Genomic DNA, 27,662 nt, shown 5'->3' with positions numbered 1-27,662 from the left:
TCTCCTGTGTTAGATGAGAAGCATTGCTTCACAAAGAGGCAGATTGCCAGGTATCTTGCCTTTTATTGGGCTATATAGTAGAATTAGATTGTCTTTATAGCATCAGGGGTATGTGGATACATTCAGAATCCACAGAGTCTCTCTCTTGTACATAGAGAAAAACTGGTAAATTGGTTATTCACGATTCTAAATGGACTTGAGGTTATGCATGTGGTTTTACTTAGTTCCTACTGGAAACACCAAGAAGCTCCTGTTGGCTATATTTAGCCTACATTTTTTTTCTTAGCTTGGTAGGTAAAGGAATAAATGACCAGAGTACTGGTGACATGTTAGGCCGGGCAGATGTGCTGCCCCAGGTGCCAGCCCAGTGCCTGGCAGGAGCCCCCTGCGCCTTGTCACAACAGCCCCTCTGACTTCACAGTGCCAACCCTGTCCCTGACAGAGGAATCTGCCTCTGACTTCTGCCTTGCACTACAGTGTTGCCTGGATCTCCATGGTAAAGCTTTAAAGTGTAAAATCTCATTTCTTTGAAAGTGTGCTGAAACCCAAACATTTCAGGGAAATGTGTCAATGCCGGTGACATTTCCCCAAAGATGAGATCTCTGCTTGGAGGTGAAGCTACTCATCAGAGCCAGAGACTCACAGAGGAATGGCACTTGTCAAGATACTCACCTGGAAAGTCAAATAATGGTGAGGAAGAAGTTTGAAAATTATACCCTCACACCTGGTACACAATTAGTCTTCTCTCCTCCTCACTCTCTCTAATCTCTTGCAAGCTACTTCACTGCATATAAATAATCAAAGCTGAGCCTCCAATGCTCAGATGAAAGCTGTAAAGACTGGCATTCTAGATTTATGAGGAGGAGTGTTTCCTCTCTTTTCTACCCTTAAGTGTTCTCTGCGTTGCCTGGTTATGCCTGTATGCATTGGAGTCTGGTGAGCCATACTGTCAAGTCTCGGGAAACTGTCACCCTGCATTCAGTATTGCCAAACTTAATAAGACTTAGCACTTCTATAGTGCATTTTTATGTTCAAAATGTTATAGGAATATTAAATCAAATACTATTCTCAGCTGAACTGTATCCCCATTCATTGCTCAGTTTTGCTTGACAGTAAGAACTTGGGACAGAAAATAAAGAGCTTCATTGCACCAGTGAAAGCACTGGGAGAGACTGTGAGAGAGAAGGAATGTGTTACTATGCCCATCAGGAGAGTGCACTTGCCAGTTCCCTTGCACTCACCTGGTTTATGTGAAAGAAAAATAAGACAGTGTCTAACTTCATCTATGCTTTCTCCTTCCTGCTTTTGGGTAGGGAGCATCTCAGTGCATTGTCTTTAACAACAGGGGTTTGCTGCCTATTTTTGGTACATATAAGGACCGCTTGTTTTTGTGCTCTCTGTATACTCCAAACAGGAACTGCCTGCAGTCCTCCTCTGTTTTTTGTGGCATTACTGGGTACAGAGTTTTCTTATATCTCATGAAGTCTGTTCTGGAAATCTTCCAGGTGTATTTTCATGTTCAGTGATGCTGTGGACAACATCATTCACTTTAACATAAACTATTCCAAGATTCTCTGCTAATATGACTAAATAGAACAGCTTTGTCTTTGACTATGCCTGTGGAGGAGGGGCTTTTATTAGGAGATGTGGAGTTAGTTGCTGTTGCTATGAGGTTAGAAGGGCTTTTCCTCAGGACAATAGAGGAATTTTGAAAGCAGCATAAAATGTTCAGTTTTGTATAGTTAAAGCATGATAATTTTAGTGCTGCCTTTATAGAACGTGAAAGAGAGCTAATGCTTCACAACAAAGATGAGCACAAACATACACAGTGCTGTCATCCTCAGGGATCATCTTGAAGGAGATAAATTACTAATCAGCAGATGAATAAACTTCCCAAACCATTTTACTTTGTATTAATGTTGGAGCGTGATCAATACCATAAATGTCAACTACAGTTTGTCATTTAGTTTGGTCTCATGAAGTGTAGGTTGGTTTTGCATTAGCTATGCTGTCACATGTAGTGTGAAGCAATGTTTTTAATACAGATGATGTAGCAATCTAATCATATTTGTGCTATCAAATTGCAAAGATACTCACATGAGATGAATTTTAGCTCAGCAGATGCACTTTCTGCACAGGCTCTTTGGGACCAGGGCTGTTGGTTTGCAGCACACAGAGAGAGTCTGGGTGCTGGAACATGCACTGAGAACTGAGCTACTGACAGATCCTTCCTTTCCCTCTTTTCTCTCTGTCTAATCAACAGGACAGAATTAGAGCTTTTGAGATCACTGCAGGCTGTAAAGTAGCCTGGAAGTGTCTCTGCAGCCATCTGATGTTCTTTCCTACATTAGGCAAAATTTTCATCGGCGTTTGGACTATGAACTACCATACAGCTGGCTTAGATTATGTCTTCATGCTCAGTTCTTTGTTCAGTTGGAACCAATTCATTGGCATGTTTACTCGAACATTTTCTGCCATGTATTTTTTCCTACCCTAGGGTATACTTTATTTTGATGGATATGTGGTGTGTTGCTTTTTCCTCAATATAAGATTGTAAAAGGCAAACTGGAGGCGGAGGAAAGATGTGTCTGAGCAGCCCTCCCCTTTTTGACGAGTATGATGCCTTTTCCTTTCACAGTTTCTACTTTGTAAGTGTGTGAAATTCTGAAGAGTTCAATTTCAGCTGATTGCTGCAACCCAGCTTTAATAATTACTTTTAAAAAGTCATTTTGAAATTGTATGAGTTGAAACTGCCTACTGATCTTCACGAATTTTGTCCATCCTCCTTAGTGAAAGGTAACTATTCCATGTGATCTGGGCAGCTCCTTCCTCCACCTCCCTGATATGTTTGCTTTGTTTGCATTCAGTCAACAAATTCCATAGTAAAGACTTGCAGGTGGGTAAAGCACAGTGCAAGGACAGGAAAAGAACTAGTTATTCTATCCTAGTTTCTTTAGTTATTCTGTTACTCAGTGCTGTGAGAAGAGTTTGACAGAAGGTGCTTTGTTACATGGTAATTGCATCATTCAGATTGAAGTGCAGGAGTCTTATTTGTATTGTTCACAAACTGTATGAGGCATATATGCAAAGAGTCATGTATTTCAAAAGACTGCAAGTAGGCATGAAAACTAGAATTTAAACATAAGGATAAGGATCAGAAGGAGGCTTGAATTACTGTTCTGTTCTGGACAATAAATCACAGGGAAGTGGTTTCATGGGTTCCTTATGTATGTTGAGTTTCAAATTGCTGCTAAAGTGTCAATGCCTAGCTCATTCCAAGATCTGCAAATCAAATACTTCATCTTTAGCTTTTAGCTTTTGCATTACTGTTGGTACACGACTTCCAGGCAGATCCATTCTTCCTTAAACTTGTTTCACTGGTTGGCTAAGCAAATGACATGCTCCTCTTATTTTTCCCAAATGTCCTCTGGGTAAACCAGGGAGAACCTGATCACATAGGACCCAATTCACCAAAAGGCCAGAATTGGATTGAGGTTCTCTGACTGGAGCTAGAAATGCTCAGTGAGTGAAGTTTTTCTCTGTGTTGTTCTAATAATGTTCTAAAGTGAAATCCTTAAAGATTGTAGAAAAAAACAGTTTTGTGAATAGACTTAGGAAATATCAACCTAACTTCTGTTCTTTCCACTGGGCAGAAATTCAGTGGAGACTTGTCTATGTGCAAAATACACATTTGTATATTATATTCTTATACACATACAAATACTTCCCTTTTATATGTAGGGTTTATACTTAGATACACTGCGATTTGTGTGTGCTGCCTGCTTACTATGTGGTTGAATAATTATCTATATAAAATTTTATATATAAAATATTTGCAACCTTCTTATCTCAATGACAGTTTGTAGCATGAAGTTTCTAGCTTGAATTTGTTGTTAAAAACAAACAAACAAAACAAAACACTTCAGAGTATTCCCTTTAATCAGTTTTAAATTTCTCTTATAACAGTTTCATTTAGTGATCCACTGTACTTTTATTATGAGTGTAAATAGTTGCACACCTACTGACATCATGATGTTGTTCCTCTGTCATTTAAATCTCACTTCTCTTTAGACGACATAATCTGTTTAGTGTCTCCTCGCACTGTTTTTCCCATATCACTAATCTAGTCATCTGTTTGTAAAACCCCTTCTATTTTTATCAAATTATTCCAAGAAATAAGTGCCAAGAATGGAACTAAATATTCCAGAAGATGTGTATGTGACAATTTAACACTATTTGTCTCTCTACTTTCTGTCCAGTTTGCTTTATTTTCCATGCTGTTACATTCTTTTGCTAAAGCTGTACATAAAAAAGAAGTTTTTATTGAGCTGTTTACAGACATACCCAGGGCCATTTTCGGAGGACTCGGAGTTAATTTAGATCTCAGCAATCAATCTGAGGTACCTTGCATTTGCTGATGTGAATTTTCATCTGCTGATGTATGGTCCATTCACATCCCTCTGCTGGACCTTATTTTATGAAGTGAAGTAAGTTTGTGCCAACCTGTATTTTAGTGGTTCAGTGCTTCGTTCCTTTCTAAATCACAAATACAATAACCCCATTCCCAGAACAGAATCATATGGTGTTCTACAGCTTCTTCTTTGAAGTGACAAATTTTCTGTTTCTAAATATATTAAAAATAGATATGCCCTATCAAAGTTGGGCTGTTCACCTCTGTGGTTACATCAAGCAAACCAAGACAGAATAACATAACTGAAATCAACTGAGTTAATCCTATATCATGGTGTTATAAATGGGAAAATATATGGGCCCTAAATTTACCCCTAAATCTTTCAAATAAAGCCATCTGCTCAGAAGTTTGGTCAGAACAGGTTTTAAGCCACCATCCTGGCAATAAAAGGAAAATGAATGGTTCTGCAAGGCATACAGCTTTTTGTACATAAAAATGAAGCAGCCTTAAAAATCTATTGACTTTCCACTAGGTTAATATTTTCTAGTAGGTGTGTATAGTCTATAAAAGTCAAGCCTGAAAACAGATGAACGTAAGTTCTTTCAAGCTGCTACAAATTGCTGAAATTTGCCTGAATACTTACTGAGTGTATAAAACAATAAAGTCTGATATTTGACCTTTGAGGTCTAAGTTTAATGGGAATCTATAAATATACCAGCCCAATTTACAGAGACACCCTGCCCCAAATGTTATAATGCAGATGTTCACTGCTGTTAATAAGACAGTGAAAAGTCAGTATTTTTTCCCGTGGACTTCCAAAGTATCAAAATGTGTGAAATACCAAGTTCATTTCAAAATTCAAATGTTCACTGCCTTCAGAAAGTTTCAACCATGTCGGATGGCCAAACTGTGAGTGTGAAATTCTCCAAGAAGCTCCCAGCTTCTTGGCCTCTCTTTGAGCAGCGTGAGGAGGCACTCGCTGCCTTTGTAGTGCTGGCCTTCTTTGTGAGGCTTTGTTCTGCCTTTATTTTCATGGATATTTCACACTTTCAAAGAGTTATCTTCTAAAAGTCATTTTTTCCCTATTTGAAATTCTGAAATATGTAGGAGTTTGGCATGGGATTCAGAGCTGAACAAAGACTAATAATCTGTTTTCTTTCAAGAACCTGAATTCCTGAGAAGTTAGTGGGCTTGTTTTTCTTTGATTGTAAGTACTGTAAATTTCAGTGAGGGTATAATTATTTTTATATCTTGTAATCATTATTATTAAAGCAGCTTCACCTAGTCTGGAAAGCAAACAAAAATAGCTAATAATGAGTTCTGAATAATCTGGAGTTAGTTTTCAGAGTAGTAAAGAAAGTACTGACTGCAGTGAGCTCTCAAAGGAAATTTCTTCTGTAGCAAAAAGCGAGAGAACTTTTTTCAACACCAACTTTTGCGCTGTTTGACCTCAAAACATAATTGGTTTTGGTTTTTTGGTTGTTTTCTTTGTTTGGGTTTTTTTGAATGAGTGTCTTGATAAATTTTTGAGTCTTTATTAAGAATGTCTTCCTGTTCGATGCTGTCTTTTGTTGAGGTTTCAATTATTTAATTACAGGTCTTGATATGAAACTAATCATGCATGCACCCGTGTGAGGCTGGCACACTGACAGGAGAAAATCATTAAACAGTCATTACTATAAACTGACGTCGGCCTGTAATTTTTGCAGTTAACGGGGGAGTTGATGCTTGGTGAACAATCCAATTAAAACTGGCAACAAAAGACTTAAAATGTCAGCCAAATTGCTTTTTAATAGTCAACGCAGCCGTCACAAAACATAAACATTAAAGTCCCCATAGTGGCATAAAGCTTCATGGTGAAACAATTCTAGAAAATGAATAATAATTACAGTATCCTGAGAATTCTCTTAATAGATGTGCGCTCATTAAAATACTTTGTTGGTTAGATTCATATGAAAAAGTATGTTTCCCTTGATACTTCTTTATGCATTTGTTTTGAAGGTTTTATTCGGTATTTTATAGACGTAATTTCTAGTAATATTCAAAAATGTGTGTCTTATTTACAATGAGTTTAAATAACTGTGTATAGATAAGCTTTGAGTGAACCACAAGGAAGTGTGTTGTGAGGTGAACTGAGGATACAGCCACAAAGAACTTTTACAGCCTGTTAATGCTGTAAAATAATGTAATCTTTGTTAATTTTGTATTGCATGAGATTCCTCTTGCAAGTGGGGCCAGACTAGCAGGAGGAGCTTGTTGAACCTTTCAGCATGAAGTTCACCAGCTGAATGTGTGTCTGCAGCAGGGCCCTTTGGTACTTGATGGATTCTCTGCTCCGAACTGCAGAGGTGGTTGTGGGTTCAGGGCTCCCAACAATGGACATCAGAGGGGAGTTATGAGTGCCAGATATTCTGTAGAACCATAACCCCAGTGTAGTGGAGAGGTAAAAGTATATTAGTATTTCAAAAAATCTACATGTTTGTTTCTGAATGCCTAAAAACACATTAGAGAGACTGATTTGGAAGCTGTGGGTTTGTGCCTTTTGTTATGCTCATTTTCAGGCATTGCATCACCTGTTTCTGTGTTGCTATTTTGTCTTTCCCTACAGGAGTTTGGCTTTTCTTTGAAAAATAATCGATTTACTGTTTACCATCAGTTATACATGTACCATTGTCTTTCCTCCCAGCCAGCTCAGGACTATAGGAGAAGTGTCAATGTTCCTAAGCAAAATGTTAGCAAACATCAATGCAGGAATAGATCTTTTTGTAGAAGTATTTGTTTTATTTGTGCTTTAATTTGAGAGGGGCAGGAACTTGTTAGCCACCTCTAGGGATAAAAGACAAGAGCAGCCATTCAGCTAATTCTACACTGGGGTATATCCTTTAGCTAATAGAGTGTAATTTAGATACCATGTGAAATAATTTGGTGAGTGGCAAACAGCTACTTGACAATTACATGCAGCCTCCTTAAATAGTACCATGTAGTTTGAAGGACTACCAAGACAAAATTGATTCTAACTGTCCTACAGCTGTTACCATTCTTTTTGGTTTTTAAAAAAGCTTGTTTCTCTTTTCAAAATAGTAATTCTCTGTTTGAATAAATAATTAAAAGAAAATTTAAAATTATTCGTTATTTTAAAGTTTGTTTCTAAAGCAAAACTTCAATAGGACAATAAATATTTTGAAACTGTAATTTGTCCTAAGGAACTTTATTTTAAGAAGTTTGTCAACTAAAGTCTGTGAAGTAGGATGTAAGTGAAGCTGAAGGGAGCAGTCTGGTTTCCTGTGAGCTCTCTACTCTGACCAACAGGGAACTAGTAAGGTTGCTGAGAAAAATCTGTTCTGCAGTAATTTATGTTTTAATTGCAAATTGATTTATAGGTCAGACTGCTCTGAGAAAAGGATAGGATGGGACACATGTACCTTGATTTATTTTTGAAAAATGTTGGTGTTACTTCTTCACCAGTACTAAGCACACATGGTTGCTGCTTGTCAGTCTATCAGCTGTGGTTAAGACTAACCTCCACTAAAATAAAGTGGAAGTCTCTTCTTGATTGAGAGAAAAGTAAGTGATCATATTCCTAATTCATATAACAAGTTTGAATGTATATGTAGTAATTTAGGAAGAGCCAGATAAAAGCATTAGAGGTTGCAGCAAAAGCCATTCATTTTATTTGTCGGTAGCATGGTTCTATATAAAGATTTCTCTCTGATCATCCAAAATGACTAGCAGGAAATTGTAGCAATAAACAACTCTGCTACTCTATTCAGTCTACAGAGAAAGAAGAATTGCTTTAAAATTAAATCTCAGAAAATACAACAGAAATCATTTCTACAGAGTCAGTACAAGGGATGCAGATTTATAATCAGCTGCAGCCCAGTGAATTCTGGTTGAACTTTGCAGGTCAGGGGATATTTGTCCTGAAAAGCCAATTTTGAGCAAACTGTCTTCTCTACTTCTATAGAGCAAAGCCACCCAAACAGCCCTAGAACTGCTCTGGTCCATCACTTCACCACTGAAATTCTTCCCCAGGAAGACAGGCTAGAAGTAAACTATTCCATAAAATTCCAAAATCTAGTTTCAAATTCCCAATGCCATTATATGGCTTAAATAATTTTTAGCTTATTTCAGTGATGGGCATGGTGCTCCTCTGTATCCTCCAGCTGATGCTGATCCCTGCCTGAGGCTTTATTCCTCACTGTTACAGACATCACGGTCTGTAGACATGCCTACAGTGTTACACAAAATCTAGTTGCAAGTGAGTTTCTGTCAAGAAAAACACATCTTGGTATTCATTTATAAGACACTACTGCATTAGTATTATTTTCAGGAATTTGAGGTAGATATGCATAAAGAGCCACAGGTAAAAATCTATGAATGTTTGCATATTATGGAAACATTTGACAGTTTTTTCTGCCCCTCCTCAAGTTATTATATAACACTAGATAAATTACTTTTTTCATGCTCATATTATTATATAACAGTCACTGGAAATATATGCAAATATGTTGGTATCAAAAAATTTAATGTCAAGGTGAAATCCATAATAGAAACATATAGAATGCAGTTTTATTGAATAAAAGAGATTTCATTTTTGTGTAAAAGCTATAAACATGTTCTTCAGAATACTGTGGGCTTAGAAACTAGTCTGAATTTCTCCTGATGTTCCCTTGTTAGTATCTTTCTGAAAGATTTGTTTTAAAATGGAGGAAAATAGATGGGGGTAGAGTCAATTCCCGAATGATCCAGAAGAGCTTCAAGCTTCTACTTCTGTACATGGTATTGATCATAAAAATGGATCTTATCAATTATGCTCTGCAAAATAATGTCAGGAGACATCCTGGATGTCTGGTTTTGACAGGATAATCCAGAGTGCAGAGAGTTAGGTATCCTGAGCAAAGCTTTTATATATCCAGGTGGGAGAAACTGAAGTATGATTCATCCTTGAAGTGAGAAAGTTCAGGTATTTCCACTGTAAAGTAAACTTAGATGAGTTTGCAGTGCTGCCAACACAGCACTACCTCTACCTGAGTCCAAATAGACAGAAGGTGTGCTTGGAATCTTGACCCCAGTAATTTCAGGGCTCATCAGGGCTTCAGTTTGGGTCCTCATGTAACTGGCAGGTTTAACTATGACTTAGGGCTTATCGAATATTTCTGTAGAGTCACAGAATAGTTTATATTTATAAAAAATATGAATAAGCAAACTGGTCTCTCCCATGGCTGGGCTTTAAGTTGAAGAAGATTCTGTGCTTCAGTCACCTAGTGGGACTCATGTCAATGTCCCCATTCTAGAGAAGGCAAGCACTGAAAAGGAAGAGTCTTCACCTCAGCCCTCACAGTGCAGTGAACTCACTTGCTGCAGGGCTTTATGTTATTTGGGTCTGTAACAGGGCATGGCCTCAAGCTGTCTTTTTTTCCTGAAAGTGTTGCAAAATAACAGGAACACAGATGAAGCAGGTAAGAGGCAGGCAGAGTGGTGACAAAGTGGCTTAATATGTCCATGTTTGTGATATTTCCACTGACCCACTGGGCTAAGTACACAGTGTATTTCAGAATGATTTATAGTTGCTAATTCCATTACCCATAGATCCCTTTCAGAAAGCCCCTTACAGCTAATGAATTTAATAACACAAGGGCCAAAACTTGAATATTTATCACCGCCGAAAACCATCAATAACTGCAGAAACATTAATTTTACAGCCATGACTGCTTGTAACCTATTTTACCAATCATAAACTGCTCTTTAATCAAAATCTGCTCACCTCTAAGGTCATCAAAATTTGCTGCCAGGCTACTTGTAAGTGCCTGGCTTTTGCAAACCTAGATGACAGGCTTACTCTGTAAGCTATAATCTCTCCCGCTTTGTTCTGAGTTTTAGAATAGTGATTGTACTGTCCTCTGTGAGTTCCCACTGATAGAAGGTACAACTCATGATATTGACTGAACCCACCACTTTTAAGAAATGGCAGGAATTACCCATTCTCCTGAAAATATCACCTTAAAGCTGGTGGGAGCTGTCAATCTTCCCTCTGTCCTTTGAACGCTGTGTGATGTTAATTGTACCAGCAGCTGCTTGATCTGCTAAACAAACGACTGGAAGCCTAAGCTGGTTGTTTAGACTGTTCCCTCAGTCTCCATCAGAACTGGAGTGCTACTTTTCTTCTCCCTTCATATTTTGCCTGTGACCTATGTGACTCAGAAACTGAGGTGTCTGTCTTGTGTTGGCACAGACTGCAGTGATTTAAGGGACTCCTGTCTCAGCTGGATGGGTATTAGAGAGAAGCTGACGGATGTACCACCAGCAAAGAAGGAGAGGGAAGGGACTGAGTAGGATAGTTTCATTACAGATTTTTCATATTAATTGACATGAATGTGAGCATTTCACATAAATGGAATGTTTTTCACATAAATATTATACATAGAACGCATTAGTATTTAACAGCTATATGAAGAAGTGCCATAGAACAAAGCTATAATTCAGGCAGTTCAGTAGAATAAAAGCACCTCAGGATCTCTTGCTCTTCACTCCCCTCTGGCAATATTTATTTTCTATGAACACACATTGGCATGTTTATATTGTCAGGTGCTTCTGCATGATGACATTGAGACCTTGCATCTCATCCACACTACACTGTGTTATAACCTGAAACTCGTTTCTGGTTACAAACTACAGCATGGAGAGGGACAACTTATAGTGCAGTGTTTATGACCAAAATTATTCTACTTCAGCAATCAAGCTCCCAAGTTAAAACACTGAGTGATGGAGTTAATTAAGGAGGAGTAGTGCTGTTGTAGCTCTAATGCTCTACAGATATAAAAGTAAGGCAAAGTTTGTCAGGAAAGGTAATGTCTTTCATTGCACCAGCCAATACAGCTGCAATAAAAAAGACATAGCTTTGGGCCCACAAGTCCTTCTTTTGGTTTGAGTATATTAACATTTCTATCATCAGAAAAAAGCAAAAACACTCCCCATGCACACCTTAAAAAAAAAGTATATCAGTCTTAATTCAAGAATTGTACAAAGTAAAACTGACAAGTTAAGCATAGAGTAGAAAGACAACAGATGCCAGAAGTTTTTGAGTGCTGAAAGACAGGATATTATTAAATGCATTCTGTCTACAAAGTTGGAAAAGATGCCCATGTGATAGTTCCCTAGGGATCTGCCTTTCTTTCTCTAATGAGTTGTAACCTCCATTCTTTTTGCCTGGAAAAATTCTCATCTTTTTGCAACTGAGTCAAGAAATAGTTGCTTGCAGAGACCTCTTTGAGGCACTTCAATTTATTTTCCAAAACACTGAGATCTCTAGTGTTTTTTTCACTTTTATCATGCCAACTAATTGAAGTTTTACTAGAAATAGAGCCCATTAGTGTTATCATCCTGATATGCAACAATAATGGCAAATTACTGGCAAATACAGAAATCCTGATAATGAAAATTCCTTATGCTTGCTGTTGCTAAGGATTTTAAGGCATTAATACTTGATATCATATGCAGGTAACAGTATCCACTTATGCTATTTGATTTGTGAAGATTTTCTAGTAGATAAATAATACAGCATTTGCTTGTTAGAAATGGACCAAAAATGTAAACTAAAATAATAGGAAAATTCCAGGCTCATAAATTCTACCTAAATATAGACCCCAGAAGGAATTTTAGCTGAGTTTGGCACTATATGACAAGAGATCGTATTAAGCAAAATTAAAGGAAAACATTCATTTCCAAGGAAGAGTGCTTTAAAGAGAGACCTGCTGGTTATGCTCCCATCATTCCTTTTTACACTGGTGTTCAAAAATGGTAACTATGTTTTTGTAAAGTTTCCTGGAATGAGGTCCAGTACGAGTGTTTACAAAATACAATTGTTTATGTCTTACAGGGCAAGTTTTGATTTCTAATGTAAAAACAGAAAAGGAATTGCTGCCATCAGAAGCAGTCATTGCTTTCTGTGTAGCTTCTATGCAGAATAGGTTTTTTCCTGACACAGCCAGACCAGACCACATTCAATATGAATATTACTCTTTTTGTTAAAGTGGTTCACAAATTATGAGTCAGAGTTTATCATGTGTGTGTGTAATTGTAAGAGATTCAAGGGAATTGAACATATGTGATACTGAGAACATAAAGGAAACATTTAATGGGATCCATATGAACACACTGGACTGCGTGTTTCAGTGTTATACATCATTTCTTTGACATCATTACATTATTATAATGTAAATCCAGCTGTATTTTGTGCTCATTGACACCATTCAAAGTACATGGCATACAACCTCTGTTAATCTGTCTTTGGAAATGAAGTACTGTGTTTTCAGCACAGCCTAAAAAATGATGTACAGGATTAATTCTGCTCTTAGAGTGCCAGTATGGTATGAAATTCTATACATGGCTGTTGAGGGCACAGCTGTACTGATAAATAAAGGGCCCAGAGCCCATTGATGATCCCCAGTGCTTAACTTGTCTCACCCTCCCTCCCCCAGTCTGTTCTGGACCATCCCAACCTGCTCAGGAAGAAAAATCTGCTGTTGCAGGGGTGAGCTCAAAGTGACATGGGCATGAGTCCATACACTGTGGTTGGACATCTCTGGGAATCTCTACATCTCTTTTATCTCATGTGCAAACTTTGAGCCCTTACCCCCTTTAGTTTCTAAGTTTTCATTACAATATAAACTTTATTTTGCATAAAACTGAAAGGTTTGTAGAATTGTTTAAAGATGTTTGGTGTTTCATATTCTGAAAGATTTATTGTGTAGTAAGGATGAGAAAAGAAGTCATATACAGCAAAATGATTATCTAAATGACCAACCCTGGAGATGTGTAATAAAAGACTGGACATGGCACTTGGTGCCATGGTCTAGTGGACAAGGTGGTGTTAGATCATTGGTTGTACACAGTAACCTCAGAGGTCTTTTCCAACCTGATTGATGCTTTGATTCTGTTTTTTTTTTTTTATTCTCTGCTAATTAGGTCTAGTCATAAGCATTCAGATTCTCTGTCTTCCCTGCACTGAATCTTTTTCACTTCTTCAGTGCCAATTATGCTCCTTCATCTCTCCTGTGAGTACAAGTGAGAGAGTTGGGATTGTTCAGCCTAGAGAAGACAAGGCTCCAGGGAGACCTTAGAGCACCTTCCAGTGCCTGAAGGGGTTACAAGAGAGCTCAAGAGGTACTTTTGACAAGGGCATGCAGTGATAGGAGAAGGGGGAATGGCTTTAAACTGAAAGAGGGCACGTTTAGATCAGATATTGGGAAGAAATTCTTCCTTGTGAGGGTGGAGAGGCCCTGGCACAGGTTGCTCAGAGAAGCTGTGGCTGCCCCATCTCCGGTAGTGTCCAAGGTCAGGTTGGATGGGGCTCTGAGCACCCTGGGCTAGTGGAAGGTGTTCCTGCTCACAGCAGGGAGGTCACAACTAGGTAATCTTCAAGGTCCTTTCCAACCCAAATCATTTTGTAATATGGGAGTGCTTGAAAAATAATCACAGACTGGTTTGTAACCAGTAATAGTATCCCCATAGAACTTTTAAATAAACTCAACTCTCTGAACATATGCTGTTATTTCTTTCATTAAATGATGGATTCCCAGCTAATTCATACTCAACTGAGACACATCCAGGAAAAAAAAATCCCAAAATACCAAGAAATAATGAATTCAGGAACTGAAAAAAATTGAAATATCTCAAAAGCACTACAGGTTAGATGCAAACCTTTTATGGTTCATTACATTTTAGTATATTCTCTCTGATATACTTCACTTAATAACAATACAGCCTATTGTAGTGTTGTCAGTAAATGATAAAATAGTTCAATTACCCCTTCTTTTATATGGATCCAAAAAGTATAGTAAAGTATATTTCAAAACTGTTAGGAAAACAGTTCTACCAAGGCTTGGCTAATTTTCAAAACTAATTTTTAATCATGTGCTAACTAGTTGATTAAGCTGTTAATTTCATTTTTGTCAGTCTGTAAAGCAATTTGGCTACATGTTTATGATTACAATGGCATTTTAGCCTGACTCTTAAGGAAAATGAGTTTATGTTAATGCTGCTCTTGCCCATCGGTCTGTGATTCCAATACCTTTTGAGCAGAATGACAGCGCTCAACCACCATGGCAGAGTCAGGGAATTGTCTGAGTTAACTTCCCACTTTCTGAAAAGCAGAGGCCAGTAAAAAGCAGGATCTGAATTATTGCATCTCCTGAAAGAAAAAGCAGTAGTAGCAGAACTCAGCTGCTGAAGAGGAGACGCTGAGGACCATGTTCCATAACTGCGGAATGCCAAGCTCGCTAAGCCAACTGCCATGGGCAGCATTGTTCAGTGTTGATCATGGGCCAGCCAAAAGAATAAGCCAGAACCAAAGAAATAAAACATTCAAGAGGGAAACAGAATTCCTTCCTTCAAAACTTCAAAGGAAAGAGAGCAAGTAGAAATCCTTCAACTTGCAGAATACAAGGAAAGATTTTCTTGTTTACAGCTGCCATCCATATTGCAGTTTCTGTTTTAGTGTCAGCACATGGAGTTTGAGAAATGTCTCAAAAGAGAAGAGCTTAACAAATGAACATTGTTATGAAGAATGAAAGCAAAAGCCCTAAAAATTAAAAAAGAGGTGGAAAGAAGTTTGAGTGGAGTTTGTGGAGTGGAGGGACAATGTGCAGGTTAGAGTAAAAGCAAACATCCAATATACAACAAATCAGCAGAATTTTGTGTGGATCTTTTCAGGAAATATCACAGTTCTAGAGATATCCTTCTGAAAAGAGAAAAATATTTAAATACAATGAATTCTCAGGGGAAAGAATTTAGATATTTTCTAAGTACCCTCTTTTGTCTGTAAAATATGGGCTAAATGCAAGTGCAGATGAGAGGGGCAATGATGAGGGCCAAGAGCATCCCTCCTGGCTTGGTTGCTCCTCAGGTGGAAATCTGATTTTAAGCAGATTATTGTAAAGTTTGAGCTGAAATCATGTTTTATAGCTACATTTTTAGATGAATGAAAATTTCTATCATATCAATGAACACATTGCAAACAAATAACTGTATTTGCATATCATAAATAAACTTTTTTATGTAAAAGAATTATAAAATCTGAACATTATTTGCAATGATTGAAAATAAAAACATGAGTTTTTATGGTATCATTAGCTAAGTCAATTCCTTTATCAGTCTCATACATTTTGGAAACTTGTTGGCTTTAGAAAAATTATGTCATAATATCGCTTTTTAGGTGTTTAAATGATTTTGCAGTAAGTTATTTTACAGACTCTACTGTTGATTTAGAATTCTGAAAAATTGTTAAGTGAGAATATTTAGATTTAATGTGGTTTTTATTCTGAGCAATATTTTTTGTGGTATAAAAATAAAGTTAATGAGATATAGACTTAGTTTCAAACAAGATGAAAACAAGTTTGCCAATGTATAATATCTGTAAGAACTAATTGGAAACTCAGGCTGACTCTCAGTGTAATGAATTTACAGTGTCTCACTGAAATGAGGGTGTGATGCAAATGACTTTTTAAATCACCAAAATAATCAGGATCTGATGTGAGCTTTTCTATGATGCCATTGGCTGGACAAAAGGGTGACAAGTGTGATAATTAAAAAGGAATCCCCCAGGAAATCTGATGTGTTGATGCATTGCTGTAAATTACACTGGGAGGGTGAAGGTTCCCTGCCAACCAAAAAGACTTTTTGGTTCACAAAGCAGAACAAGTCTATTGCATGGAAAAAAATAAACTCTTTGTGTGCTATTGGCAGGATAGGAATGGGACACATAAAGAGAGAAGAAGGGAACTAAAAGATGCTTTTCCATATGGGTTATCCAGAATTTTTTTCCCATTTTACCTGGAGAAGCAGTAACCTTGGCTGCTCAGCATTTACTGCCCATCCTTTGATGTACCTTGTAGAGTCTACTGTGTGTCCTGGCAAACATCAGCATTTTTCTAGCAGGGCAATGGCTCAACCATTAAAATGTCTTGTCATGCAAATTATAGCTTGAATAATAATCCTGCAAATTTTCTATAGAGTGGAATTAAGATTGATACCTTAAGTAAGGGAATGTCGTTGATCAAGTACGTGAGGATGCTGAACATCAAATATTATGTCCAAAATTTGGGTAGCTTTCAAATCTAAAATAGCAGGATACAGGATTTACTGAGATTAATTATTATATGAAAGTACCTTAGCAAATTATTTTGGAGCCCTGGACTGTTGACACCAGTGATTTAATTTACTGAGACCTCCAATTTTCTAATGTGCTTAGAAATGCTTTTCTGGTATATGCAAACTAATGTTACAATGTAAACCTTAGTGCAACTGTAAGAATGCTGCCTTGATAAAAGATCAATGAAATTAAAAGGATTAGGCCCGGGCCAAATCCGTGACAGCTTTGCTTACCACAGCATAGAAAAGCTTATATGGAGCACTCAACAACCTTGTTTCTCCAGTTGGGGTAAATTGTGACTGTCACAGAGAAAAAAGTGCTTTTTTTCCATAAGCCGTTCCAAGAAAGGAGGAAACACACTTTCATCTTTCACCTTGAAAACACATCATGTCATAATTTAAGGAAAGCATGTGTTGTAAACCGATGGCAACAGTTCCTTGCAGGGAATTTTTGCAGGTTCATCAGCGGTTTGCTCCAGCTGGATTTGTGCAAATTTAACTGGACATCTGCTAAGGTAAAAGGGAGAGTGAGGTTGAGTACAGAAATGGGATAAAACTGCCTTAGGCACTGAGGTGAAGTAGCTGGAGGAGTTTCAGGTTAGTCACTTCACAGTTCACTCAATGTAGCAGCAATTTTTATCAGCATCTTCTTTGCAAAGTGTTTTTTTATTGTTCCTTTACAAGGGAATTTCTTGCCTCAGTTCTCCTGAGTTGTGTATCTTGCTGTACTGAGAGGCTTTGGAGACTCTCATGGGAATTAGAGAAAATGAGACTTTATTGTCCTTTCAAAGTACAATTCACTATGTTTGTGCATGCATTGTCCTTTTTATGAGGATTGGAGACCCCTCAGAGGGGCAGTGTTGTTCAAGGCAGGACAGTGTTGGTGAGCACAGGGGCAGGACGGTGTTGGTCAGTGTGGGACAGAACAGTGCAATCACAATATCCCTCTGCAGTCCCCTGGGCAGTGGCAGCACAGACAGCAGAGCCTTGGGTGCCCACCATGCTCCTCTTCGTCTTCTCAGGCTGGCCCCGGGACTGGGAGCTCCTTGGCAGCTCATCTGGCTTTAGCTGCTGCAGAACCTTTTCTCTGTGTGTCTGGATCATTAATGCTTCAAAGGGCCCTTCTCAGCCCCCACATAACCCATGCATTAACAATGCAGAAATGTGTTAACGTTGTTTTATGAAAGATGTTTGTTAGGTGGTCGGAATTACTCACGTATTTTATCTCTCAAAGTGCAATACTAATTTTTGTACTGTGTCTATTTCTGTCAGAGATGTTCTTAAATGAGAACTATATCTCATGAAATCATTTTGTATCTGTGCTGCAATTCCATGTCAGCTTGATTTATTTGTTCTTTACCTTCATTGCCCCAAAATCCTATGACAAATTAAGTGATGTTATACCTTCTTTATTTTTATTTTTCTGTTTTGGTTTCTTTGTTTATTTTTTTATTGTTGTTGTTGAACTACAGTGATGTAGGGTGATTCTGTATCTATTGGTTTCAGCAGACTATTGTATTTGAATTTATTTTACATGTTGCAACACATTTTAGAGGAAACAGGATTAACAACGTGATAAAGCACAATGCTTTATTTCAAATAATTCTTATAGTATCATGGAATGGTTTGTGTTGGAAAGAATTTTCAAGATCGTCTGGTTCCAACCCCTCTGGCATGGACAGGGACACCGTCCACTAGACTAGGTTGCTCTGAGCCTCATCCAACCTGGCCTTGAACACTGCCAGGATGGAGCTTCCCTGGGCAACCCATGCCAGTGCCTCAGCACCCTCACAGTGAAGAATTTCTTCCTTATAAGACTTTAGTCACTTTTTTTTTGTTATCAAGATGAACATAAATGAAAACTGACTTGATCTTTCTTCTTAAATTATAACTGTCTGTGGTTTCTCTGCTTTTCCCTTGTTGTTTCAGATATGCCAAGCAGCCCACATAACCAGTTTACCTTCAGACCTCTCCCACCGCCTCCGCCACCACCTCACGCCTGCACCTGCGCCAGGAAACCTCCTCCCCCGGCGGATTCTCTGCAGAGGAGATCCATGACCACCCGCAGCCAGCCCAGCCCCGCTGCCCCCACACCCCCAACCAGCACACAAGATTCAGTGCATCTCCATAACAGCTGGGTCCTGAACAGCAACATTCCTCTGGAAACCAGGTACAGATCAATTCTTTGTGCACAACACAGCTCAAATGTTGGGGGGAAAAAAAAGATGGGGATGAGGCCTCACGTTGACATGAGATGGTGATGGCAATTCCAGGTTTGTTCAGGACATGCCAATGTGTTTTGATCTGAGGCCGTTTCAAGTAGCCGTGTGCAGCCTTATGTACTTCATCTACATCATTAATAGTCTTAAAAGCACATTTTTTAGAAGTTTCAGAAAGCATTTATTTCTTTAAGGTATGTAGGTTACATCGGTATGTTATGGTTGTGTGCAGTCAGGATTTGTGGTTGTGCATTTGTCTTGCCCTCCCATATTCTCCTGGGGCCATTTTGTAGAAGTTTGGTTTAATCAGTACACTCTGGCCCTTCTGGAGTCCCCCAGAGCCACACAATGGTTGAGGTTGGAATGGACCTCTAGAGATCATTTAGTCAGGCTGTAGCTTTCCTGTGGACAAGAAAAGGTAGTAAATAATGCTAAAATAATATTTTCCTTAATGCATATTTAAATATTTTATTGCATATATACACAAAGACTATAATTTGATAATCATTTGGTAATAGAGAAATTATACTGGCCTAGGGCAGGTATTGAGCATGGCAAGCCTTACCCCTGGGAGCTGGGGAAGGGAGGGTTTAACTTCAGGATCATCCACAATTTACATGAATAATTTACTCCGAAAAATAATTGCTTGCAAGCGCATTCTGTATTCAAGCAACCTGTATTTCAGCACCAAGTTCTGCACACTCTCCTTTGACTTTTTTGCCATAATAAGCTGTTTGTTTGTTTGTTTGTTCCTCATAAGTATTGGGTAATTTGATGGTTTTCAACTAGAGTGTGTTTGCTGACTTGATTTTTAAAACAAGACCTTGATTTTCTTCAGTCCTCTTCATTGTGAGCAAAGCACCAGGAGGTTTGAATGAGGGTTTCCTTTAGATTCTGACCTTTTAAAGCATGTAAAGTGCATGACTCTTTGTGAAAGTTTTGTTTGCTGAAAAAGAAGAATGTCTAATATCCACCTGATTTGGTCTAGAAAATAAAAGGTATTATGCATGGAAATGTTTTCTTTATAAAGTTCTAGGGCCAGGTATCATAGTTAAACACTGAAACATAAATTTTGTTCTTTTAGAAGAAGGTTGTTTTTATTACAAACCTTAATTTTAATATCCATCTTTAAACATTTAACTGCTGCTCATAAGAAGCGTCAAATTAAGGTTTAGCTCTGTCACTAAGCTGGGTTTGAAGGATATGTCAATTCATTCTGAAATAAAACTTTCCTTATTTGTCTTAAAGACAAATCTCAAAAAGAATCAGGGAAGATGGCGACTTTTCTCCAAAAGAGAACATAAATAACATTTTACTTCAGCCAGTCCTTCTAGAGCTAGAAGCTTCTACTACCACAGTCTTTATAAAGACAAATCCTTGTTGTTTCTGGTGTAACAAGCTTATATATATCTATCTATACCTTCTCCTGCAAGAAGACTAAAGTCTCAGTGTTCTGTACCCATGAAGTACTTTTTTGTTTTCTTCAATTAAAAGATAGATCTTGTTTAGCCTCTCTGCATCCCTGGTCACTACATTCTCATCAGACCTCACAGGGGGAAAATACTTTGCAATTTATTTATCTTTCCAATTCAGTTTAATTATTCTGGTGTCTTACTATTTTTTGCAAATTTGAAGTTTCTCATAAAGAACACATACAGAGATATAGATATGTCTACTGTTATATAAAAGACTGTGCTGTGGATTAGGAATTCAGAATAGAAAACATCCTGTGGGCTACATGTCAGTCATTCACTAAGTCAGGGAATTTTCCACATTCTGCCCCTTTAGTGGTTGGTCGAGCTGTTTTTATGCCCCCTCTGGTTGCTCCCTGCAGCCTCTTGTGAAGCTGCTGAAAGGCTACAGAGTCCAAAAGGAGAATCTGTGAGTCTCTTTGCCAAGATGTATCTGCAGTTTATGTGCAGACAAGCAGGGGAACATTGTAATAAAAAACATTCTGATCACCACTTCCCAGAAGCCTTTAGTACACACACAGCCTGAGAGAAAAAGGGCTTGCAGCTTGTTTTTCCTTCCTTCAACAGGGAATGAATCAGCTCGAATTGAAGGGATACTTTGGCCTAATATCTGAATTCTCTTACTTTCCTTCTTCATTGATGATTAGCTACCCATTAAAATAATCCTAAAAAATAATGGAAAACATGTTAATGACAGCTGTGTTTCTGTGCTAAATCTTTAATAGTACCAAACCTACCTAATGTCTACATACCTAATATGTCTAAGCAGATTATTTTTTTTTTAATTTGAAACATTTGCAATCAAAAAGAAGACTTAGACAGTTATGTATTCCCTGCTGTAACAGCTAGGCAAAAATCAGAATCCACATGCTCAACTTTTCTTCCAGCTGTATCTCCTGTTAATCCATAACCAGCACATGTGTTTTATGTTTTTTCTACTACCATGGAATATTAGAGAATTTTCAGACAGGAAAATATTTCCTGCAACTAATCATGTGACTGTAAAACCTGTTCTTTCTGGATGGTCAGAAATTAAGCAAGTTTCTGAGTATGTTCATAATGATAATGCATCATATTTATGTAAAAGAAAAATCTAGAGTTCTGAATAATGTTTACATTTTCTGATTAAACATGTATTCTTAACCTAATTAGAATTTAAAACCCGAGATTAGACCACAGAGAGCTGCAGTAAAGATGTATACTGAGGTATATAATCTTAAGTTGTTTTTTAGAGTAAAACTTCATTATATTTTTATATTATAATTGGAAAAGGCAAATCAGAAATTCTGGAGTTTGCTTCATCTAGAGATATTACATGCACTGATCTGCAAAACAGTTTTGTCAGGACCTCAGTTACTAACCCGACTGTTTAATGACGAGACTGAGTTGGGAAGATAAAATTACTTGTTCAAGTTGACACAAGCTTTTGTCAAAGCCAAGGTTGGAGTCTACCTGTGTGTCATTGCCAAGGCCAGCTCTCTAACTCTGGCAATTATTCTGATAATAAGCAACCCAAATGGAAATAAGAATTAAAACTTCAGAGGACTTGTCATTGAGCAGACATCGATGAAGAAATTGGAGCAGAGCTGTAGCTGCAGGAGGTGTAACAGCTCAGCCTGGTGACTGGCTGTGCTGCACCTTCAACACCTGTAGATGCAAATACAGAATCTGTCTTTGTGCATGCACACACTGTTCAGGAAAAATAACATATTCATTTATAAAATTACTTATGAACATGCAGTAATTTCCTTGTAATACAGAGAAATAATGTGTAAGTTTTGCCAGAAAAAGTCTGCAAGGATCTCTCATGCCACATAAAAACACAGGAAACATTGAGTCTCTTTTTTAGGATAATGTTATTGGGCTCTTACATAAATTGATTTTTTTCTTCTCCACCAGAATAAACTACTTGCAACCTTTGCCTATTCGCTTCCATTCCACTAAAATAATTGTTTTTTCAGGTTTCAGAGATACTTTGCTCTAATGTTTCAAATTATATGATTTACAGTGTAATACATTGTCATTATCTCTGACAGCCCCATCTGTACATAGCTTACTACTTTTTATGGAGTAGGTATTAAATCCTGACAATTCAAAGAGTGTTTTTCATTTTCTCCATGCCCTGATAGTTCACTCGGTATTTGTTTCCATATCTTGCTTTTTTGTTTGGTTTTGCATTTTTTTTCTGCTGTTTGCTATTTATTTTCCCACTTCAGTCAAATTTACAAGTAAAACTTGATATTAAGTAGGGATTGTTGCTTGACATTTTTTCTCATCTTCCCTGCGGTCTGATAAAACATTAGGCACTCTCATTTTGAGTAAAGTTTTCCATATAGGTCACCAAAGCATTAGAATTTTTAAGTTTTCTGTCTAAATCTGAAAATTTTGCTAATCTTGATTTTATTTCAAAGTGAGGTTTTTTACTCCTGTTTTGTACTTAAGTTTTTAACATACTTGCTTGTTTCTTTCTTTTTTAAATCAAATTCCCTCCTAGTTCCTCTAACCATTTAGCAGTGTTGGCAGTAAGGTTAATGCTGTGCTGAATGGACTGAAATTTCCCTTCACTGCACTGGCAATGAGCCAAGTACTGTGGAAGAAGACAGCTTAATTTAAGCAATCTTATCACCATGGTAATAGCTCCTCTAAGGGGACAGTGAGGTACCAGACCATAAACCTGAGATTCAATTATCATTAATTTATATAAAACTTCAAAATACTAGAATAATAAGAGAAGTATTTGGGGTTCAGGGCAGTTACAATTTGCAGTTACTATTCAGCAATATTTCAGAGCTCTAAAGTTTCATTATGTCTTTAAACACTTGAAAACTTTGAGAGTTTTGGAGTTCAAGAAGTGTATTCAGGCCATCATATAGATGGAGTCATTCCTTTTTCCATTATAGTTATTTAAGGTGCATATTTATGACTAGCTGGACCTTTTTTTTTTTTGCCTAAAACTATTTTGGTTATATTCTGTTTCATATAGGAGAGATCTTGACAACAAGAGATTTATTTTGTACTAAGGTTTTTCTTTGTTCATTTTAAATCAAGTGTACACTTATTTGTGCTCTTCAGAAAGTACATTTCAAAAGCCTTTCAAATCACAGATACCTGTATACAATCTGTGTAAGCTGGAGTAGTTGTAAAAGCAAAAATAATTAAATAGAAATGTATATATAAATACACACTGGCACGGTTTGGTGTGAGCTCCCGGAAGGGTTGTTCTTTCTCCTCAGTCTCTGCACTGGAGCATCTTGTGGGTCTTGTGCCCTTTGCCTCCAGTGCAGAGACACACAAAGCACTTCTGTGCCTTCATTTTTTTCCCAGTTCAATGTTTCCATAGCAAACAGAATGACTTCAACAGCTCCCAAGGCAGGCAGGTGTTAATGGTCATAAGCCACCAAGCAGGGAGGCGATTTCTGCCTGAGCAATGCAATTCATTAGGAACTCGTTTGCGAATGGAACCTGCTCCTGAGTTAAATGACCGGATTTGGGGCTATTCCAAGAATAAATGCAGGACAGGGTTTCCTTTATGATCTTCTCTTCAAATCATGTTGGCCAGTGTCTGCTATTGTAACATTTCCCTTGTATTTTCTCATTTTCTACCTAATTAAACAATAAATCTAACCAATATAGAGGGTAACCATATTAAAAATGGACACATGGCAAGGGTTTTAAATTCAGTCTGAGTCCCATGTGTTTTCACTGCACAGTAGAAAATATCTAAAAATATTTCAGACTTCTGAATTGTAAAGGATAAATTGAAAACTGTAAATGTGACCATTAACTTAAAATAAAAGCTATAAATATGACCTTAAATTTAATAATGCAGAAATGAAAGTGTCTTTTACGAAAATAAAAATATAAACATTTGTAAGCTGCAATGAAGTACAACTTTCATGTCAGCAGCAATGGCACCTGAGGGTCCTACTTTTGAATAATTTGAGATCCAATCACTAAGGACAATAAGGTGACTTAAGTTGTTCATATACCCTCTAGGATTTTTCCATTGTGAGCAGCTCTGGTGTGGGCTTCCCTGGAATTTGTGTAAAGGGTTGTTGTGCAGACTAAATGTGGTAACTTGGACAATCACACTGCAGATACTCTTTGCTCATTATTTTGAATAATGTTATGGTATGGAAAGTTATAAAAAGTAAAGTTATAACTAAAAGTAAAGTTATGTTGTGATTTTATGACCACCAGTGAGCAAGCAGCCTGTTGTCTTTCTATGAAACTCAGTATTTCCATTTACAAAACCAGAAATAGGCTGGGTCCAAATTTTGAAATAGAAATATAATTACAGGTTAATACAAGGAGTCTAGGCTGTGGGAAAGGGTCAGAGACATGCAAACAATTCTACCTTTCATTTCAAAGAAAATCATGTATGTGTAATGTTATTGCCTGGAAATGTGCATCTATCCCCCAGATAGCTAATTCTAGGAAAGCTGTTTTGGAAGACTAAGTAGTATTCACATAGTTAATGTGATGCACCTTGTCAAGTAAAATTTGTGTTGTTTGTCACAGTAGCTATAGAGCTTGGATTAGACCATATGCATGTGAGTGCAGATATTTGGAAGTAGACTCAAATGCTGGTAATAAAAGTTTAGTATATGAGTGAATATTCATGGAAGGAAATCCATGGCAAAGAGAGGAAACTACATCAGTTGCTCATTCTTTTCTTTGTCTTACTTCTAACCATAGAATATAGGCAACAAAATTACAATATTGGGGGGTTTATCCTTCATCATTCATGGCTTCAAAGTATTCTGCAAATATTGCATACTTTATGTGACTTACATTCTATTATTGTTCTCATTTGCCACACTGAAAACTTAAAATTTATTGAGAAAAAAATAGAGTGAGCCGTGACCTTATTGCTCCCTTACCTCACAGATCTCCACATTGGTCAGTTTTGCTTAGCTTTGTCTGAGTTGTAGTGATAAAGCAAAGTTCTAAGCCACAGAAAAGTACTTTTGAAAACTACTGAATTAATGTAGCATTGTCACCACTGATCAGGGTAACAAAGCCCATACTAATCTATAAAAGAGTAATTTATGTCTTCAATGTGGTAATTTTGGGGGTTTTTGCTTTTTTTTATTATTAAGTAGCTAATAAACCCAGAAAAGAGTTGTATTTTGGAGAACTGGTCCATTTTAGAAGTTGTTCTTGATTGATTTTGACACTTTCCCATTATCTTTATATAATTATTGTCTCAGATTTCTGCCAGGGACTTTAAGGTTTAGTCGCCTGGTTAACAGGCTTAGCTTGCTTTACAGCAACAGACAAGTGAGTCAGCATTGCATCATTTCTTGTTCTTTGTTCAAACAAAAATAAAGGCTACAGAGTCCTTTTACATCCAGGGTCACAGAGCTGATTTTTCAAATGCTATATAAAGAAAATATGAGTGAATAAAGGAAGCAATTTTATGTGAATGATTCAAAAACCAAGCCAGGCTCAAAGGGGAAATTTTAACAAAGCAGTTTTATTCCCAAAGACAAATCTCCAAGGGTTTTCAAATTTGTTTCAATTATACATGTAAAAACAGAATTATAAATTAAATTAAATTAAAAATTTTCATAGCCCTTTCTCTCTCCTTGTCAAGTGTGTGTCTTGGTTTTTGTACTATATATTTACCTCAGAATAACTGTCTTGTTTCTATGCTATATAGATTGCTACATGCCACATGCAAGATTTATTGAGAGGCCCCTATGCTGACGTTTTCTTTTTTTAACCCTTATACTTTGGGTACAGAATAGAATGAATAGAAAACCAGGAGAGAGAAATTTCTGCATCTTACCACTGTCACAGGAAATATCAAGTGACTTAAAATAGGTACCAGTAGGCTTCTTGTTGATGTTTGCCAAAGGAGATGGGCAAATGTATCGGCTCCAAATTCCTTTTGGCTACCATCTTCAGATATTTTCTGGTTATACCAAATCAGAATCCTTCTTATGTTTTAGCTATTATGCCTCTTAGAAATTCCCTTTATGCTTTTCTTGACATCTAGAAAAATTACTTCAATTGAATATTGGGATAGATATACAGTTACATACATTATAAGCAGTTATAAAATTTAGTTGAAAAGAAATTGAGAAGAGTTTTAGAGTTAGAGAACTCTTTTCTATCCTCTCAGCTGAGAACTCATCATTTGTGTGAACTGTTCCCTTGGAGTTCTCTGCTGTTCCTCTTGAGGTTAAGTGAGCTCTCGGATGAGCCACACTAAGTGGCGTCGTTAGAGAATGTGGTTGGGTCTGTGGTCAGCAGGACTGAGAGCTCTAATTTCATGCCTTGTGTACCTGAACTCCTCCATAGCTCTCTTTCCTCAGTCCCTTTCTCTTTACTGAGCATGCCAGGGTGGGCTGAGCTCTGTCTCCTGGTCAGTCTGTGTGTGTTCTGCTTCCCTCCCCAGTGTGTGCCCTGTTGGGTGCTGGATGGGCACCAGAGGGGCTTGGAGAGGGCAAAGAGGTGAGTTTAGCAAAGGAATCTCCTGGGGCTCTTTCTTGGTTTGCTGTATTCAGGCTGTGTGGGGTGCTGATATTGAGGGCTTTGGTCCTACCCCACCGCAATTGTTTTGCGTCTGGTAGGACCTTTTTTTTCAACTTAACTTCACTTGAGAGGATTCAAAATGCAAAAGCTTTACATTTGTGGAGATGAACAGATGGATAGGCAGGCAAACAGATGTGGATACCTCCAAGTGGAAATGTTTTCCAACTGCCTCTTCTGTACGTGAAGTTATTACTGAGACTTTAATATTTATTTATGTATTGGAATTATCAGTGTAATAATACTAAGTGACTTTTATTTCCCAAAGAAATGCCTTACAGATTATGTCCTATATTTCTCTTTTTAAAGGAATATTATCATCTTCTTTACGGATGTTTTTGATGTTTTTGTGAACATTTAGAATTTCTGCACTTGAAATGAATGGTGTTATAAATTATCCTTGTAAATTGTCTGATTTTTCTTGTGTTCCCAGTTTCTCCTAGATCAAATATTAAAGCACACACCAGGCTGCCATCACATCTAAACTTTTGAACTGCAGGTTTTATTATTTTGCTCTTTAGAGAGTGTCTGATTTTTATAGAATTGATAGCAACAGTTTAGTGTGTCCTGACATCCTCTGGGAACAGTGGTGTGCTCAGACAGATGAGGAGTCATCTGTGTTTATGAGAGCATAGTCACAGTCTAGCTTTAGAAATTTGTCTTTGTGCCACCAGTGTTTTTCAAGTTCTATAGAAATGTCTTTGGGTACTCAATATACTTTCACAAAAATGGAAGGCATAAACAATTGGGGTTTTTAACATTTTCTCAACATTATTACACTGGTAGCTCAGTTTCAGTGTACGATTGCTTTCAGAATCTCAGTTTTATTACAAATTAGAGTGATGTTAATTCTCCTCTGTGTGAATGGAATCA

At 37.4% G+C, this 27,662-nt stretch overlaps 1 protein-coding gene across 2 annotated transcripts in view; it reads left to right on the top strand.

Moving 5' to 3' along the window:
* TENM1 (teneurin transmembrane protein 1) overlaps window positions 1-27,662 on the top strand; it is a 238,049-nt gene that overhangs the window by 61,687 nt on the left and 148,700 nt on the right. For both annotated transcript variants that reach the window (XM_071569594.1, XM_071569595.1), the window contains one exon: window positions 18,488-18,728. In XM_071569594.1, coding sequence (XP_071425695.1) covers window positions 18,488-18,728 — 241 coding nt within the window. The remainder of the gene's footprint in view (window positions 1-18,487; window positions 18,729-27,662) is intronic.

Source organism: Pithys albifrons, chromosome 14 (genome assembly GCF_047495875.1).
Source record: "Pithys albifrons albifrons isolate INPA30051 chromosome 14, PitAlb_v1, whole genome shotgun sequence".
NCBI lineage: Eukaryota > Metazoa > Chordata > Aves > Passeriformes > Thamnophilidae > Pithys > Pithys albifrons.
This window is presented reverse-complemented; position numbering and strand designations above follow the sequence as displayed.